The sequence below is a fragment of the Dermochelys coriacea genome, chromosome 18, assembly GCF_009764565.3.
Source record: "Dermochelys coriacea isolate rDerCor1 chromosome 18, rDerCor1.pri.v4, whole genome shotgun sequence".
NCBI lineage: Eukaryota > Metazoa > Chordata > Testudines > Dermochelyidae > Dermochelys > Dermochelys coriacea.
The window spans coordinates 7,100,890-7,118,611 of record NC_050085.1 but is presented as its reverse complement, the minus strand read 5'-3'; the positions used below and the strand labels follow the sequence as shown (position 1 = coordinate 7,118,611).

The following is a 17,722-nucleotide window of genomic DNA, read 5'->3' as shown; positions in this document are numbered from 1 at the left end:
CATGGACCCTATACTGTGGAGATTCTACTGCAGCTCAAGCAGTAGGGGCCTGTGCTTTTGTAGCAGGAACTTCGGAGTTCTGGTCTCCATCGTCACATTGAAATCTTAAGTGGCATTCAGGGTGTGTTAGTATTTTGTTCCTCATGTCTTCCTCTTTTTCAAGTGCCAGGGACAGGCAATCTTTGCTTCAAAACACAATAACCCTGGCGAGGTCAGCTAGATTGGCTGGTCAATAGACACTAAGTAGGAAGAGCCAGTGCAAGTGACCCAAAAGTGAATATGAACACAGTCGCTTCCTCCTTTTTATCACTACATTAGCTAGGCACAAAGCAAGACAGAGAGACTGTCTTCCAACTCAGCGATGTCAATAGAAAGGCTCCCAGCAGGCATTGGATCAAACTCGGGACCCTGCAGTCACTGTTCCCTCTAAGCTCTGCGCGTGTGCCCGTGCGCACCGATCCTAAACCCCATGCACATGGCAAAACACTGCATGCACAAAAATTTGCACAGAAGAAATTTTTTGCACACACAGACTGTCAAAAATTAGAGGGAACATTGCATGCAGTGCTATTCTTGGCCCTGCCCTGCACTCACTGCAACCCAAGTGGATCTTTGCCTGAGTTCTCCCCATGTTCAAGCCAGATAGCATTCACCTAGCTCTTGGGGGGGCAGCAATGTCTACTCATGAGATTGGACCTCCTGGTGTGGTAGAAGACACCACCCAAGGCCAGGTTGTCCACATGGCAAAGGCAAATGCAGCTGCAGAAGAACACGCTGAAATGAGGCACGTTCCAAGCATGAAACCAGTTGCTAATCGTTCATTCAAGAGATAGATTCAATGGCAGCGAGGGCTGGAGCGTCTAAGCTGACTCCCAAGGGCCACTGTTGAGAACCCTGCAACCCCACAACATGAGGGTGCTGGGCCTGCCCTGCCTGACCCCACCCACGCTTGGTGCTTGGCTGTCAGCTTTGCTGGCTGTAGGAATGCATTTCCCCAAGTCACCCCTCTGAAGAAGCTGGTCATTTCCATGGAAACCCTTGTTCGGCAGACATGCGTGAAAGGCATCACTCTAGATACCAGCTATTCAGAGAGGGCCTGTTTATAGGATGGGCTCCTTTACAGTGTCTCAGGTTTCCCCCTTTGTTGCACATGAGGGGTTTAATTTCAATATATTCCTTTAAAGGCAGCCTGGCTGAGCATCTGAGGGAAGAAATGCACAGATCTGCTGCTCTAACTGCTAAGTTTAAGTTCTAGTGCAAGTCTGAGGCTTTGGCTAAAAATACCTCCACGGCTTTTAGTTTTACACTGTTCACTTTGATCGGACCAGAGAAGACAGCTCCTGGCTCCCAGCTCCCTTTGTATTCAGGAGCCATTAACAGCTTACAGGGAGCTGGCTGGCAGTTAAGTAGCTCATCTTCAGACTACCACTATAAAGAGCGGAGTGTGTTTCATTTCCAAGAGCAGGAATTGTTGCTGCAGACTTAGAGGGATTTACTACAAATACCAGTTAATTCCATTTCCACCTCCCAGACAGGTGGAGCTGACGAAGGAATGGGAAGGGTTGAGAGGTTCTGAGTAGGGCAGTTTCTGGAAAGATTTGCTTGTGTAGCCAGAACCTGATTATCTTGGACAGGCAGGGCCAACTCCCATTGGAGTGGCAGATACAGCTGCAGGGTAATTAAGCCCTGCAACCACAGCCACTAGGAGCTTTCATCCCCCTTCATCCCTCAGCATTCCACTCTTGCTTTCAGATTGACATACAAGAGCCTGTTTGACACTGGCAAACTATTAAAACTGGCCCAGCCCAACTCATAGCCTGGATGGGGCTTCTTGTTGCGTTGAGGATCCTGCTAGTTCCTTCTATCGCGCCCAACTACAAAGGGCTGGCCTGCCCTTCAAAGTTAGCCAACCTAAGTCTGCAAGTTTTACACATGTCTGCACCTAAAATTTGTCTCCCTATTACACACACCCCAACTGATGTAGAGCAATGTGTTCTGTTGACATTAAAAGGTAACAGTATCTACATTAACTTTCACCCTGACAGGCCTCCAGCGGCTGTCCCAGGAACAGTGGCTGCTTTGATCAAAATTTTGACCTCCAGGGCACAGGGGTTAGATAATGGAAGCCCATCCACTTCTGCCCCCTTTAAAAGCTTCAGCTTTTTCCTGGTTGCATGCTATGTGAGCACTTGTACTAGACCACCTTTGTGAGCTACAGCCATGCCAAATTGCTTCTTTTTCTGCTGAAAGAGTGGGAATATTGCTGCCCTTCCTCCCAGGATCTTGAACTTTTTTGCATTAGGCAGAATAAAGAGACATTTCCTTTAGGAGCCATGTCATTCTTAGCTGGAAACAATTCAGGGACAAAGGACTAACTTAGAAAATACCTGTACCCTTATCTGGGCCCTGATGCAGAAGGAAGGCTTGTGAAGGTGGTGGGAGAAAAGGTGGTTTCCCTTTGACTGGCCTCTAAAGAAACAGCTTCCCTCTATAGTCTCACAGGAGTGGAAGGCTTTAGTCTTCATAGTTTCTGGCCATTGATCTTCAGCCAGCCCTTCCTGAAAGGGTTTCTTGGCCATCTGTTCACACTTTGCTGGCATTCTGGGTGGCAAGACAGTGGTGTGAAGCTGACAGCAGCTTTGAACTTTTTTAAATAAAGGCAAGTTACTTAGCAAGTCAAGTGCTAAAGATGTGTCCCAGGGTGAGGCATGTTAAATGCCAAGCTTGTTCTTAATTTTTTGCCACATTTTGTTCTATGCTTTAATGTAAAAGCTACATGTTGCCTTTTGAGTTAAAAAAAATGAAAAGCAAAGAATGGAGTCCTGGTCATATTCTCCCACCCCAAGCTAAAGAAACCCTCATACCATCTAGGGTGTTAGCCCAGCATTTGCAGTCCTGGGGGGTGGGTGAGCAACACCTATTGATCCCCTGTGCCCAAAGTGCAGAGCAACTGCAGCCATCAGGCTGAGGTTTAGTTTAATGCATCTGAACATGGTTTGGGGGCATTTCTGTTGTGCAGGGCACCCTTGTCACCAGGGACTGAAGGACCTCAACCTCACTGCATGAGCCTGCTCTGGCAGAGGCTCCATTGCTGGGTGACTGAGTCCCCACCAGAGGTGGTCAGTCAGTATGGTTCTAAAACTCCTGTTAGCCAAAGTACCTCAAGTAATCTGGCCCCAAGATGAAGGCCATCTCCTGTGCTTTTCATTGGAGATCTCTAGGCATTCAACCCCTTTGAAAAAAATCCTATGGAGGACCTCTGTTAAGAGATCTAATGAGTCCTTTAAAAAAAGCTGACCCTTAGTAATTACACCCCTAGAGGGTACTCTGAAACTAGCCATGTGCCTCAAGAGCAAATTCAATTGGGGAATGGGGCAGATATTAGGAACCTAAAGATTGGAGTGGGACACTAATGAAAAGCCCAGCCTTCAGGCAGAGTTTTGGAAATGGGTAGCTGGAGTTGGTTTTAATCCAGATTTAGGTGCATAAGGCCAGGTCTATGCACTTACTTTGATATAACTATGTTGCTCAGGGTGTGGAATATTCACACCTGAAAGACTTATGCCAATCTTAACACTGCCTACATGGGGGTGTCATGTCTGCAAGAGAGAGATTCTACTGCCAACAGTTACCTTCTCTCCTGGAGGTGGGGTTAAACTGATGGAGAGCTCTGTCCTGTCAGCTTAGAGTCTCTTCACCAGAAGCATTACAGTGGCACAGATGTGCCAATGCAGGTTTTTAGTGTAGACCTGCCCTCAGTGTCCATTTTCCAGAAATGGAGAGCATACAATGGCTCCCATTGCAGTCAGTCAATGGAGGCTCAGCACCTCTGAAAAAAAAAATCCAGCTGCTTTTTAATCATGTAGTTTTGTGACTTAGTCCCAGCCATTGACTGATCTATCACCACAACCACCGGAAGCAGACATTTCCTTAAATCTGGCAGTATTGTCTGGACAAAAGCAGCCCCCAGTAATCTGCTACCACATACCCAGATCTGCCACCGATGACTGGTTGCAATGTCAGATACTCATTTAGTCCTGCCCTCCTCCCTGCCAGGAGGCTGGAAAATGAGTATGTATCGCTGCTAAAAAGGTGCAACATTTGATCCTTGGACCAAAAGGAGTGGTCTTTGTGAAAGCAGAGAACTCTATAGTCTTGTCCCAATCCCTTCCCCAAAGAAAGTCAGTCCTGTAAAGCACTTTAAATATTTAATTTTTAAATTTCCCTTTAATCACAAGGCTATCCTTACATGTTACAATTCTCCACTTTGCCTTAATGACAATACAAACTCTTACATCTTCCCAATGTACAGAGATTTTCTTCAAATTAGTATGAATACAGCAGCTTGCACATGTAGCCTGGAGTAGCCTTTAGCCCCCATGGCTATTAGTTGGTACAGTTGGGTGGGGAAAAAAAAAAGCAGACAGGTCCCTTGTCTACTTACTGTACCAGCAGGAATTAACTGACAATTAACATTTGCACTTGCCAGCCCCTGAAGAGGAGTTATGGAATAAGTTACTCAACCTTTAGATGCCTGACCTTGAATACATCTTGCACCAATCTCATCTCTAGTCCTAAGAATCTGACAGGACAATGACAAGGAAGAGGGAAGAATGCTGTTAGTTGGTGACACATCTGTAGCCTCACATTAATGTGGTTTTACCTCTTAACCCTGTGATGAGTCATGAGTATGAGGTGTCTGCCCCCCTGCCTCCAAAGGTGATCACTGCATTAGGTTATATGCAATGGGACTTGCTTAGTTTGGATAGGTCTAAAAATCTTAAATAGGATATGTTGTTAAGCAGACAGACAGCCATTGTAAGATAGGAACAGCTTAGAAAGGTACTGTTCCTTTATGGAAATGTTCTTTGCCTAGGCACATTTGACACTTCCATTTTGCTACAGGATTCAGAAGCATTTCCTGTGAACTATGGATGGACCAGCCTCATCATATTCCTGCTTGCTGATCCACATCTGCTGGAAGGTGGAGAGAGAAGCCAGGATGGAGCCACCAATCCAGACTGAGAATTTGCGCTCCACTGGGGCAATGATCTTGATCTTCATGGTGCTGGGGGCCAAGGCAGCGATTTCCTTCTGCATGCGGTCTGCGATGCCGCGGTACATGGTGCTGCCGCCAGACAGCACCGTGTTGGCGTAGAGGTCCTTTCGGATGTCGATGTCACACTTCATGATTGAGTTGAAAGTGCTTTCATGAACGCCGCAGGACTCCATGCCCAGGAAGGAGGGCTGGAAGAGGGCCTCTGGGCACCTGAACCGCTCATTCCCAATGGTGATCACCTGCCCGTCGGGGAGCTCGTAACTTTTCTCCAGAGAGGCAGATGTAGCAGCTGCAGCCATCTCTTGCTCAAACTCCAAGGCAACGTAGCATAGTTTCTCCTTGATGTCACGCACTATCTCCCTCTCGGCTGTGGTGGTGAAGCTGTAGCCCCGCTCGGTCAGGATCTTCATGAGGTAGTCTGTCAGGTCACGGCCTGCCAAGTCCAAGCGCAGGATGGCATGAGGCAGTGCGTAGCCTTCGTAGATGGGCACAGCATGCGTCACCCCATCACCAGAATCCATCACAATGCCAGTGGTACGGCCAGAGGCATACAAGGCCAGTACAGCCTGGATGGCTACATACATGGTAGGGCAGTTGAACGTCTCAAACATGATCTAGGAGAAATGAGACATTTTTACTGTACTGCAATGATCAGCTGTCCATGCCTCCAACCAAGTACTGGCTCCTGAATCTAGCTAACCAGAGCTAGACCCAGACACCACCAAGATTAGACTGTTCTGGGCTCAGTCAAAACACAGGTCTCCCACTACTGAGCTAGAGGGACTTCTGCTGTGAACAGTATGCCAGTGTAATCTTGGAGCTGCATTAGGAGATTACACAGGCACCCATATACTATGCTGATGGACAACTAGAGCAAGTCAAAAGACACCTTTGGCATGAAAGTATGTCCAGAAGACAACTCTGAATGTTAGTTTTAGCTCACCTCTGCCTCACCTGTCTTCTCCCCTGTCCTTTTAGAAAGTCAACTGGTAGAGGAAAGTGACAGTTTCTGAAGTCTTACGAGTTTCACTATAGATAAGCTCTTGCTGGGTTCAAAACAGACCTGAGATGTTTGACAGGTCTCATGAAGTGCCGTTTGACTGGTTCCCTAGGAGACCTTAAAACCTGGACACTCAGCATCAGACAAAAATAGAGATAGCCAAGAAACTTTGAAGCAGAAGTGGCAGGGCTGCCATAACACATCAGGGAAGCAAGAGGGAGAGAACCAAAACACCCATTTAAGTCAGCTGTAACACATGCACATCAGATACACATAGTTGCAATACTCCACCTGGGTCATCTTCTCTCTGTTGGCCTTGGGGTTCAGGGGAGCTTCTGTCAACAGGACAGGATGCTCCTCGGGGGCAACACGGAGCTCATTGTAGAAGGTGTGGTGCCACACTTTCTCCATGTCATCCCAATTGGTGACAATGCCATGTTCAATAGGGTACTTCAGGGTCAGGATGCCTCTCTTGCTCTGGGCCTCGTCACCAACATAACTGTCCTTCTGTCCCATTCCAACCATGACCCCTTGGTGCCTTGGGCGTCCGACGATGGAGGGAAACACTGCACGAGGAGCGTCATCTCCAGCAAAGCCAGCTTTGCACATCCCAGAGCCATTATCAATGATGAGAGCAGCAATTTCTTCTTCAGCCATTTTGGTTGGTCTGAATAAGGAGACTGAGAAAGATCAAGCTTTTAGGTAAAAGGCAAGTCAACTGCTTCTGCTGAGGGAGCATCTCAGGGCATTGGAAGCTAGTAGTTGGCTTAAAGATACGCATATCCTACAGAGATGCTTGGATAATGGTTGACTATAGGTGTGATTAAGTGTCTCATGAGGCACTAGTCTGTTTCTTCTAGATAGGGACCCTTAAGGGGAGACTTCAGGAACCGGGACTGGGAGTTTTTGGAAAGGATGTTGTACCTGCCAGTGTTTGAGAGCTGCTAAACACCTAAGCTCTTTCAAAGCCTCTTTGGCCAGCTAGAGGAGTAGAGTGACAAGTGAGATATGGAGGTGAAGTGCCACTCTTCACTCTCCCTTCTTAAGGAGGGACGGAAGGGCCTGTTGAATTAAAAGCCAAGAGAGAGTTAAGGCCATTTCCCCCCAGCTAGCCTGGGCAGGTTGAGTTCATTCAGGACAGAATTACTTCTGGGGGGTTATCTTGTAACTCATGCAGTTCAAAACCCCACATCTGAGAGTCCTGGATTTTTAATTTTGGAAGCTACTGTTGTGGTAGAGACCATGTGTTGGCTTAGCTCTGGCCTTCCAACATCTGGGCAGTGAGAAAGGAATGACATGACAAGAACCAGGATTTCCAGAGAGCTCAGCACAGACACTCACGTTTTGGGGTGACAGGGAAGTGGTGTTCCCACTTTGGAGCCCAGATTTCATAAGGAAAGAGCCCCACATGGCATGTGGAGCTCTTAGAAAGTCAGGCCCATATGGTGACAGACTACACAGTCTGCAGCATGAGGTGCCAACATACAATCTACTTTGCCAGCAAGCGAGGCAAGTAGGAAGCATTGCCCTGCAGTGAGAAGCCAAGCACTGTTCGACCTACAAATCTTTGGTTTTTGTAGAATGGAGAGGCAGCTACTATAGAAAGCTAATTGAGTCATACACAGTCAGAATCCAATAGCATTGGAAGGATTTACTTTCTCAGCTCTACACTGAAGATCAGGTCAATAGGCCAAGTACACAAGCCAGAGAAAAACTTACTTTTCAGTCAAACAAGCCAGTGGCTTTCTATCACCACTAGCTTTATGCTAAAGGCTTTAGTTCTATCCTGACTTTACTAAGGTCTCCCTCCACCCACCCAAGCCCCACTCAGTTTGTGGTAAGGAACAGATTTCTATTCTAGCCTTTTGTCTGAATTATTCTTAATCCTCTGCCCCAAGGCAGTCTCATGGTAGGTGACCAAATTGAGATGCAACAACATTAGTTAGGAAGTGTTGAAATCTGTAGTCTTGGTGCAAGACCCATGGATTCTTTAGATGGTACCTTGGGCCTTTTAGAGGGCCATTCCATATAGGGTCTGGATGTGGCCGAGCAAGTGTCTCACCCTCTTCAAACAAGTGTGTGATGAGGTATTGCAGGTCTTTCCTCCACCCCTAACCCATTATGGTGGGGACATCAGGCTGACCAAGACTGATCTCCTTAGGTAGGGGGGAATTAGAGTCCTGACAGTTCACTGGTTTTCCCCAGTTTGGGGCAGGGGGGAGACTTCTCCCCAATTCTCAGGAGGAATGTGTATTGTGTGTGCAGACAAACATGTGAACACTTATCCAGAAGTCCTCCCTCTGAAGAGCTTTGGAAGACAGGCTTGGGAGACTAGAGTACTTCCTGGAGTTAGCTGGGCTGGAAGTACTACAAGGCAAGGCATCAAGTGAGTTACCTAGCTTCCTGCTAATGGACATCAAGCTGTTGATGCTAGACAAAGTAAAACTACTCCTACAGGAAGTCCTTGAAGCTACACACCTTTGCTTTTAGTTACCTAGTTCACAAGATTTCAGCTCAGTTTATATTACACCAACTGGGTTATTGCACCGCATACCCTTTGTAGATTTGTTCTTCCTGCTCCATGCATCTTAGAGAATTACCCAGTTCATGCCTTAAGGAATAGACTGAATACTGAGCTAGTGATTTAAAGCCAAATTCATTCCTGACCCAGAGAGTTTTCAAAGTCACAAGACCTATTGAAAGGCCAGTCATTGTTATGCAGCCAGCCATTCTGCAATGCTGGAATCCCAGCATCTAAGTTTCCCCATTAAACTAGGTGTGACTGATGCCAGATTCTCCTTCCAGTTTATGTGGTAATGTTTGGGGTTTTTGTAGCAGAAGTTGCAAGATTGTCTTGACTGTGCCAAGGCAGCCCTGAAAGCTTTGCTAGCCAGCATCTTCTACAGGCAAAGCCCTCAGAGGCTCTTGGCATCTCCACCTGCCTCCAGCTGCTGACTGGTTGTTCCAGTCACAAGTATGAAGTTTAACACCAAGATAAAAAGGTACAACATCTTCCATGCACTTGATGTCAAATGCATTCTGAAGAGTATAGTGCTGGAGACTGCGTGTAAACCAAGCAGGCTGCATTTGAGAGAGTAACTGAATATGCAACTCTAGGTGTGTTGGTCTCCAGTTGGATTCTGTGGTTGTGTATAGTTACCCAATAGATGCCATGTTCTTTCATTATATCCTTAAGCACTTTGTAGGTAAAATGCAGACATGTTTTTATTAGGACTAGTGTGGGGTCTACTTGTTAGTCAGTATAAGCTTCAACAGCAGCATTTGCTTCAGAGGGTTATGGTAATATACCTGATGCTTCAGCTGTAGCATAGCAGTCAAGGCTACTGGCAGAAGTGTGCTATGAATGGTGATGCAACCATGGGTTCGGATGCTTGCACATAGGAGCAACCTGCATGGAAGAGCTTTACTAGGTGGGACTGTGCTCCTGCTAGCCCTTTTCAGGAAGATTGTGTGCTAGAGTCAAGCAGGTTAGTGATCTGCAGAGGTGCTTGCTTAAGGCTGCCCACCAGACACTGGGTTAAGCACTTGCCCAGTATCAACAGATACTACTACTGCTGCTGGTCAGGACATGAGCACAATCAGCAAGGAAGGAGGTGAGGAAGCTTTCACCAATGCCTACCTAGTCTGGCCCTAGCTAGAACCAAAGAGCTGCCTGTCCACGGAGCAGTTAATGCATGCACCTGCCATATGGAAGAGGGCTATTTTATACCATGGCTCTGCTAGAAGCAGATGGACTGAAATTGGGGAGCATGAATCCTATGTAGGATCTGACATGCTATTGCCAGCTTCCTAATGAACATCTGGTATGTTGTGTTGGGAAAGGGAAGTGGGGGGGGAGGGGAAGGGAGGATGTGCAGGAGAGACCAGGCCAATAGCAGAGACCAACTACCAAAATTTGTTGTAAGGAAGGGAGTAATTAAAGCTCTGCCTAACCCCACTGTAGCTTTTTAAAAATACTACTCTCCCTGGCAGCAGAGGATTGATTAATCAGGACTTTGGCATGCCAAGGGGCAATCAATGTAAAGCTAACCAGTCCCTCCAAACTCTGGGGAATCAATCACTTAAATGTGGAAATTACTCACTAAACCATTTCATACATGCAATAAACCAAGCCATTAAAAATTAATTGCTTGACATCACTGCCATGTAAACAGCTAATAAGATTCTGATGGAGGGGGATGGGGAGGTAAGGAAGACTGCCAGACCATGCCAGGAACAGACAAGGCTACTGAAGAAAGCAGAGTCCAGGCAAGAACCAAGTTGGTGTCTGGGGATAGATCTTTAGTCCTCACTTACACATCTTTGCAACCTCTGGGGCCATTCTCTCCCCTTTGGAAGGGGAGTTGTCAATAGGGCCCAAGAAGGGAGCTCTAGACAGTCAGGCATGTCATAACAAGTGCCAAAACCTGCAGACAGATCTCCACTGTGATCATGATCAATAGCTGCTGCCACCCCACCTCCACCCAACATACTTTTCATGATCCATGGGTCCTACACATGCCTCATCCAGTGCACTACATGTCCCACTGACCCAGTTGTTGGAGCCAGCCAGACACTGTTCCCAGATGGAGTGATAAAAGACACCCCTGGGCAAACATGTCTCACAAAACTATCACTCTGTATCCAACATGTCAGTCTTCACCCTCCAAGGAAGCCAGCACAACACCTTCAAGGGACTAGTGTAGGGATCTTAAGTTCATAATTGCTAGATGTCAAAAGTCATGGACTAAAGACCCTGAATTACAGCCCACAACAATCTGTAATCCTCCTTCTGCCTATGACTTGCAGAAGTATTAACTGCCCACTTCACCTTGAATGGCCTCTTGCCACACGTGTTAACTCCTTTGGCATAATCTGTTCCACCTTGTATTAGCTTTGATGTGGAGTAGCTTTCCCAGACTTGATGGGCTCCATGCAAGTTCAAATGCTTGTCTCATTGATGGAAGTTGGTCCAATAAGAGATTGGCTCACTCCTTGTCAGGTGAAAATGACTGGAGTGGTGTTTAATTAGCAAAGTGGGGCAGAGAAAGCCAATCTAGAGATATTTGAACAAGGCTGTGAAGAGAAGCCCATCTCCTCCTGCAGTGGAGTTGATGCTGAATTTGTGATTGCTTTGGAAGATGGGCTGCATGACACAGAACGATTAAATATTTAATAGCCTGTGGTGCCTGTAGAGCTATTATTCCAAGGACCAGTATTTGCAGGGAGAAATCGGGGTTTGCAGGATAGATTGCTTATCCATTCTCTAGTGAGCCCTGGTTTTGCTGGCAGAAAGCCTTTCCATGTGAAGTAGAGATGTGCAAATTTTGACCAAGCTATTTGGTGAAATGCAGATTTGGCAACAGCCAAAATGAATAGTTGTGTCAAATTGTTTTAAAAATTCAGTCAAGTTGTTTTGATACTTTTGAAGCAACTGGGTTTGTTTAGTTTTAACTTTAGGAAAAGCATTGAATCAAAACATCTTGATTTCAAGCAAGGGAGTGTTTTTGGGTAACTGTCAGTGAGCTGAAAAATTTGGTTTTCACAGCCGTCCTCATGAGAGTCTCACCCTGCCAGAGCAGTCAGCCTCAGGAATCTGGAATACAGGGAACAGTAGATAGGAGGGTGCCTTCCCATCCAGCTTTTTCTTCATTTTTGTAGACACTAGAATTTGCAATAGCAAAGTTAAAGATAAACCTCAAAACTCAGTGCCTGGTTGTGATAGCAACAGAAAATGAACACAGCCAATCTGAAATAGCGTATTCTAGTCATGGCTGGCTTGGCTTTCTAGTCAAGTATTCTGACAGGTTTGGCTGAAAACTTGGAAATTCTATTTCCTGTGAAGTTTCATCAAGAGATTGTGGAAAAAACACATGTGTTTGTCAGAAAGGTGTTTGCTAGAAGTTCATGGGGTCTACATTTTGATCACTGCAATGCAATAGCCACTGATCTCCTTGGGAGTTTCCATGGAGCCTTGACAGCTACATCTCCTCCATGTACTGCCCCTTCAGGTTCAACTGGATTGAGGTAAATTGAGCCCATCCTCAGAAAAAGGACATCCAAACCTTTACACCAAGGCCTGTATGCACTTTTCTTGTTGTGAAGCAGGGCGAGTGCTTCTTCTCAAAGCGGAGATGCTGGAACAGTCCTGGCTACATGGACATTTGCCAAGTCAAAAATGCAATTAGATGCTAGGTCACTACTTCCTGAAAGGATTCAGGTGCTGTCAATTTCTGGCATCATGACCAGTGACCAAGAAGCTTGTATTACCTGGAATTTCCCTCCAACCATGAGACCAAGACTGACCACCAGAGGATGGCAGTGTTCTTTTTGGCACACCAGTTAAGCACCAGCTACCTCTACCAAGAAAGAGAAGCTTCAGCTGCTGCTATGGTGTACGTGCAGGGAAAGGAAACAAGACCCCAGCACACACTTCAGGCTAGAGGCTTTCAGAGCATGAGAGAGAAGGATGAAGGTTAAATGGAGGGAGGGCAGTGCAATGCATAGTCTGCCCCTGTTCATGGGTGTTCCAGCTGTGCAAGCAATAAGATCAACTCCACTGAACTGGCTTCAATTCTGATGTGAAGGGCTTTTTAAAATCCCTTTCCTCCCATGATGCATCTGACACTAATCAGGGATCCAGCCCTGTGGGAATCAATGATTAATGATGTTAAATATAGCAGGAGATTGCCAGGGTAAAATTAGGCACCATGCATAAAACATCACAGCTCCTTGTTAGGTAGTCAAATTAGACTAATAGTTTGATGAACATCTATTCACACTGGCCCTGTAATTATAGATGGACTGGCTAACCCATTCTGTGTCCATGTATATAGCTTTGATGCCTGTGCCCTGAGATGAAATCTTCTAGTCTTCAGTCTAAATTGGAACATGGCACTCCATTTATTAGAGTTATTGCTATTAATGCAGGGTAGAACCTCAGTCAAGTTAATAGTTTTACTCTACAAGCTGATCAGGAGGCCTGAAACATATGTGAGCATAGTGCAGTGTAAATGGAGGCTAATGTCACTTGACTGATTCTGTACTTTGTCTTAGATGCCACCACTGCCTGCTGGAGATCACTTGAACATGGGTGTTTGCTGTAGCCCTGATGAGACACCTCTATCCCCTTTGTAGCAAATAGGAGTCTTTTGGACGCTGCTTTGAAGTGGGTGACTTGGCTGTATGTTATGAAGGGACTCCAAACTAAGCAGAGTCACAGGGAGTCCAGCCTACCAGGGAGAGATTGAATTATGTGTGAACATCTTAAAGATACAGCAACATTTCATTGAGTGGAAGATGCTGGCTGGTAGAGGGCTCTGTGGAGGCAGCTGGATCTAGAATGTCTACTGGCCCTACCCCAGCTTTGAATCCAGCCTGTGGGTGCCATTTGGCAGTGGTGCTGTACCCAAGTCTTGGGTGGTTTGCCAAGAGTCATTCAATGGAGAGCCCACCCTGCAGAGCCTAAGTGGAGTGTGTGTGGGGTGATTCTGAGCCAGGATGCATTCCAGCCCTAAGTACTGGCTACACTAGTGTGTACTAACAGCAGCAAGATTAAGTCACACTGCTGTGAGATGCAGATCACTCATTTTGGAACTGAAGCCCACTGTGGCTACACCTTCTGGAATCCGTCTACACTCCTCAAGATGAGCCAGCCACTGACCACATGGCAAGGACAGCCATATTAGTTCTCTTCCTCAAGAGGAGAAAGGCATAAGGTCATGCAAGTTGCAAGGTTGGGTGGCCTCACTCTAGAAGAGGTCCTGCAAACTCTTACCTCAATAACTGGGTCTGGTGAATCTCCTCATGAATAGCCAGGGTCCAAGTCTGTACTTCAGAGAGTTACTAAAGCATTGTTCAAAGGACAGCACCATCTTTAGAGATTACCAAGTTCCTGAGGACCTAGTAGTAAAAGCATCTCAGTGCAGGGCTCCAGGCAATTCAGTTCTGAGCCCTGTTCCTAGAGAGATGTTTGCCTGGTTTGGCTAGGGTAGCCTTATTTTCATGCCATGCATTTTATTTTTAAAAGCAAGCTATCACGATGTTTGCTTGGGACAGTTAGCTTCTCTCTGCCTGTCAGTTTGCTACCAATTGACTTAGACACCCATCTCTCTTCCTTTAAGAAGCCAGCTATAGTCAAGTTTTGCTTAAATCATGTTTTGACTGCTGAAGTTTAAAACAGATAATCTGACCAGGCTATGAACTTGGAGCTTCACTACAGTTCTTATGCAAAGCCATCCTCCTCTCTGGACGGAACCCCTCCATCCAATTACCCTTCTAGACACTAATTAGAAGCAAAGGAGACTTGGGGGGTGGAGATTAAGCAAAAATATGAAGCCAGCAAACTGTAGAGAATGGGGGCGGGGGGTCAAAAATATAACCAGTTCTTCAAAAACACCATTAAAAGACAAATCTCAGTATAATTAATCTCATTAGCTAGAAAATTAGAGACATGGGAATGGTTTCATTTCTTGAAAGGGCTGTCAAAAAATTCAGATTCACAAAGGATAATCCTTTGTGAAAGGCAAAGCTTGGATAGCCACCAGAATTCGAGAGTTTATGGAAGATCAGAAGATAACAGTGGAATGGATACAGGAAGCCAGCCCACAGGGACCAATTTAACAAGAGTCTTATTTCACTGCATTTTTCCTAAGGCAGTCCAAAAATGCCCCAGAAAAGCTTACTGCTCTGAGCCTGTCACTAAATCCCACCAACCCTTTACACCCCACCTCTAAGGAAACAGTTCACTCCATTTTAAAATCCCACCTTCCCACAGGAGGAGATTCTCATCAATCTTTAGAGCCCTCTAGGAAGTCTAAAGAAAAGAGATTGTCATCCTGGCTTTGATGGCCAAGGCAATCATGAGTGAGAGCCTAGAGAGGGGAAAAAAAGTCAGTACATGAGAATGGCCATATTGCAATCAGACTAATTGTTCATCTAGCCCAGTATCTGGTCTTCAGCAGTGGCTGATGCCAAGTGCTTCAGAGGGAACAAACAGAACAGGGCAAACGATTCATCCCCTACCAGAAGGTAGGACTGGATAACAGAGGTTAGGGACACCCAGAGCATATGGTTGACCATTTTGGCTTATAGCTGTTGAGGGACCTATCCTCCAGGTAATTCTCTTTTGAGCCCTCATTATAGTTTTGGCCTTCACAATATCCCTTGGCAATGAGTTCCACAGGTTGACTGTGTATTGTGTGAAGAGATGCATTCTTGTTGCTTTAGACCAATGTCTATTTCATTGGCTGATTCCTTGTTTTTAGTACAAGGGGTAAATAACTGGTCTATTCACTTTCCCTACACCATTTAAGATTGTATGGACCTCTATCATATCCCTGTCACATTCTGGGATGCAATTGGACCACAATGGTTTGCTGTTGTAGCTTCCAACCTGGACTGCTCACAAAGAGCCTGCATGTCACACCTTGAGTGTCTGACCTGTCAGCCCTGGTCTAGCAGCTCCAGCAGCAACACCTGTCACACCCTGGCCTCCACCAGCTTGGTTACTATGTGCAGGGTGATCACCAGATGGTTCAATTTCTGTCCAGGAGAGGGCTAGGCAGTGCAGAAAGTCAGTTGCCCCTGAAAGGGTCAATATTCAATAATTTGCTACTTTAATTGAGGTTCCCAACAGTTGGGTTTAAACACACCACTGGGTTAGTTTATAATAAAAATAAACCAATCAAAGATTAGGTTTTAAAGGGAGTACAAGGTATTAGAAGTGGTTACAAGTCCTTCTTAGTAGGCAAAACTCAAAGCAGAAATCCTTACCACATGTTCAACAAGAGGGCTGACTGAGTTCACAGGTCAAGATCTCCCCTCTTCCCTCCCACTCAACATCAAAGGGCTGCTTCCTTTGTCTTGACAGACAGAACCTGGGGTGGTTTTTTTGCTCCTCACTTTTACAGTCCACTCACCCTTTGAAAGGCATTGAGGGTTACCCCTAGACAAAGTTCATTCCAGCTGCAAGAAATCCACATCTCTGAAACAGGTTCTGTTTCCTAAAATGCTGATTTATCTCTTCCTGCCCACTTTGTTGCCAAAGAAAGGCCCCTTGACAGGTGATTGCCCATCAACTTTGATGACACCTGGTTGGAGGCATCAGGTTGTCCTTTGTCTGAGGAAAGAGTTTACCCCTTCCCCAGACTCACCTGGTAAACACATTTGTCATAATTTCCAAACTATGAATGTAAGCTGAAGACATTGTCTATACACACCTTAAAGGTCAGTGAGCAGTGTTTTATCAGTTTAAGTGATACTCACCAGTTATATTTTGCACCAAGATTACTATAATAGCAGTTGTCTTGATGAGAGGTGCTTTTGGTCCCCTTTTATAAACTGCATCCGATGAAGTGAGCTGTAGCTCACGAAAGCTTATGCTCTAATAAATTTGTTAGTCTCTAAGGTGCCACAAGTACTCCTTTTCTTTTTGCGAATACAGACTAACACGGCTGCTACTCTGAAACCTTTTATAAACTGATTAGTCTTTTTAATCCCTCCTCACATGTAAGCTGTTCCATACCACTGATTATTGTCCTTCTAACTTTTCCAACTGAGAGGTAGAACAACCAGAACTGCACCCTGTATTCAAGGTGTGGGCATACCTTGGATTTATAAAATAGCATAATACCACAATATATCCATCCCTTTCCTCATGGTTCCCTGAGTTACTCTAACCAACAGCCCTTGCCTGAAGGGGACCTTTGGGCTGAGTGTTTTACTGGGTTTGTGTAACTTAAATTGCTGTGTTCCACCAAACAAGCAGAATCTGGCCTGGTGTGTAGATCCCTCTTCCACTCAGGGTGGTGCAAGTCTGTGGGAATTCTGGTAATGTTGGTTCCCACACCAGAGAAGCCTTTTCCATTCTGTAGGCCACCAGAAATATAGCAAAAAATGTATGGACATGGAGAGGAAAGTTTTACTCTTGTCCACAGACTAAGGGCAGGTCTACACTTAAGAGTTCTACTGAGCAATGTAACTGGATCATTCTGAAAAATCCACACCCCCAAGACAGGTAAGCCAAACTAACCCCAGTCTCTATAGCACTGGATCAGCAGAAGACCTCTTGCCAGCCTAGCTACGGCCTCTTGGGGAGGTGAGTTAATGATACCATGGGAGAACTCCTTGCATTGCTGTAGCAAGGGTCTGCAGTGGAGCAGCTGCAGCTAGGATGCTGAAAGTGTAGACAAGGCTTGGATATCCATAGAACTACTGCTGCAAGACTTTGGATTTGCAGGTCAAACACTCAAGCAGGACAAGCCTAACTGTCCCAAGACACAGAAGCTCAGTGTTCCTTCCACAAACTAAGTCCTGTTTTACAGGCCTCCTAGCCCCTAGTTCAGAGGGAGAACTTCTCTGGAATCCTGCAGTTCAGACTGCTCCCATGTATGCCATGGGGTCACTTACCTGTGCAAAGTGCCACACCCAGCTTGCACTAGCACAAGTGACCACCCAAGCTTCAGGGTAGAATGGACCCAGTGTCTTTCTACGGAAGACCAGAATTTCTTTTGTAGCAACTTCAAATTAGGCAGTGGTCTTGATGACCTGGCCAGGCTAGAGGCCATTACCCCCCATCCTATAGCACCAACCAGCAGTCTGAACCCCCACTCCCACACTGGATAGAAACAGCACACTAGCAGAGTTGTTTTGGAAGAGTCTCT

General features: G+C 45.9%; 1 protein-coding gene across 1 annotated transcript in view; it reads right to left on the bottom strand.

Moving 5' to 3' along the window:
* Positions 1-4,195: 4,195 nt before the first annotated feature.
* Positions 4,196-17,722, bottom strand: part of ACTL8 (actin like 8) — a 35,149-nt gene continuing 21,622 nt past the window's right edge. Inside the window, exons 2-3 of the mRNA XM_038376623.2 lie at positions 6,351-6,739; positions 4,196-5,673 (exon numbers count right to left, since the gene is read on the bottom strand). Coding sequence (XP_038232551.1) covers positions 4,909-5,673; positions 6,351-6,716 — 1,131 coding nt within the window. The 5' untranslated portion in view covers positions 6,717-6,739 and the 3' untranslated portion in view covers positions 4,196-4,908. The remainder of the gene's footprint in view (positions 5,674-6,350; positions 6,740-17,722) is intronic.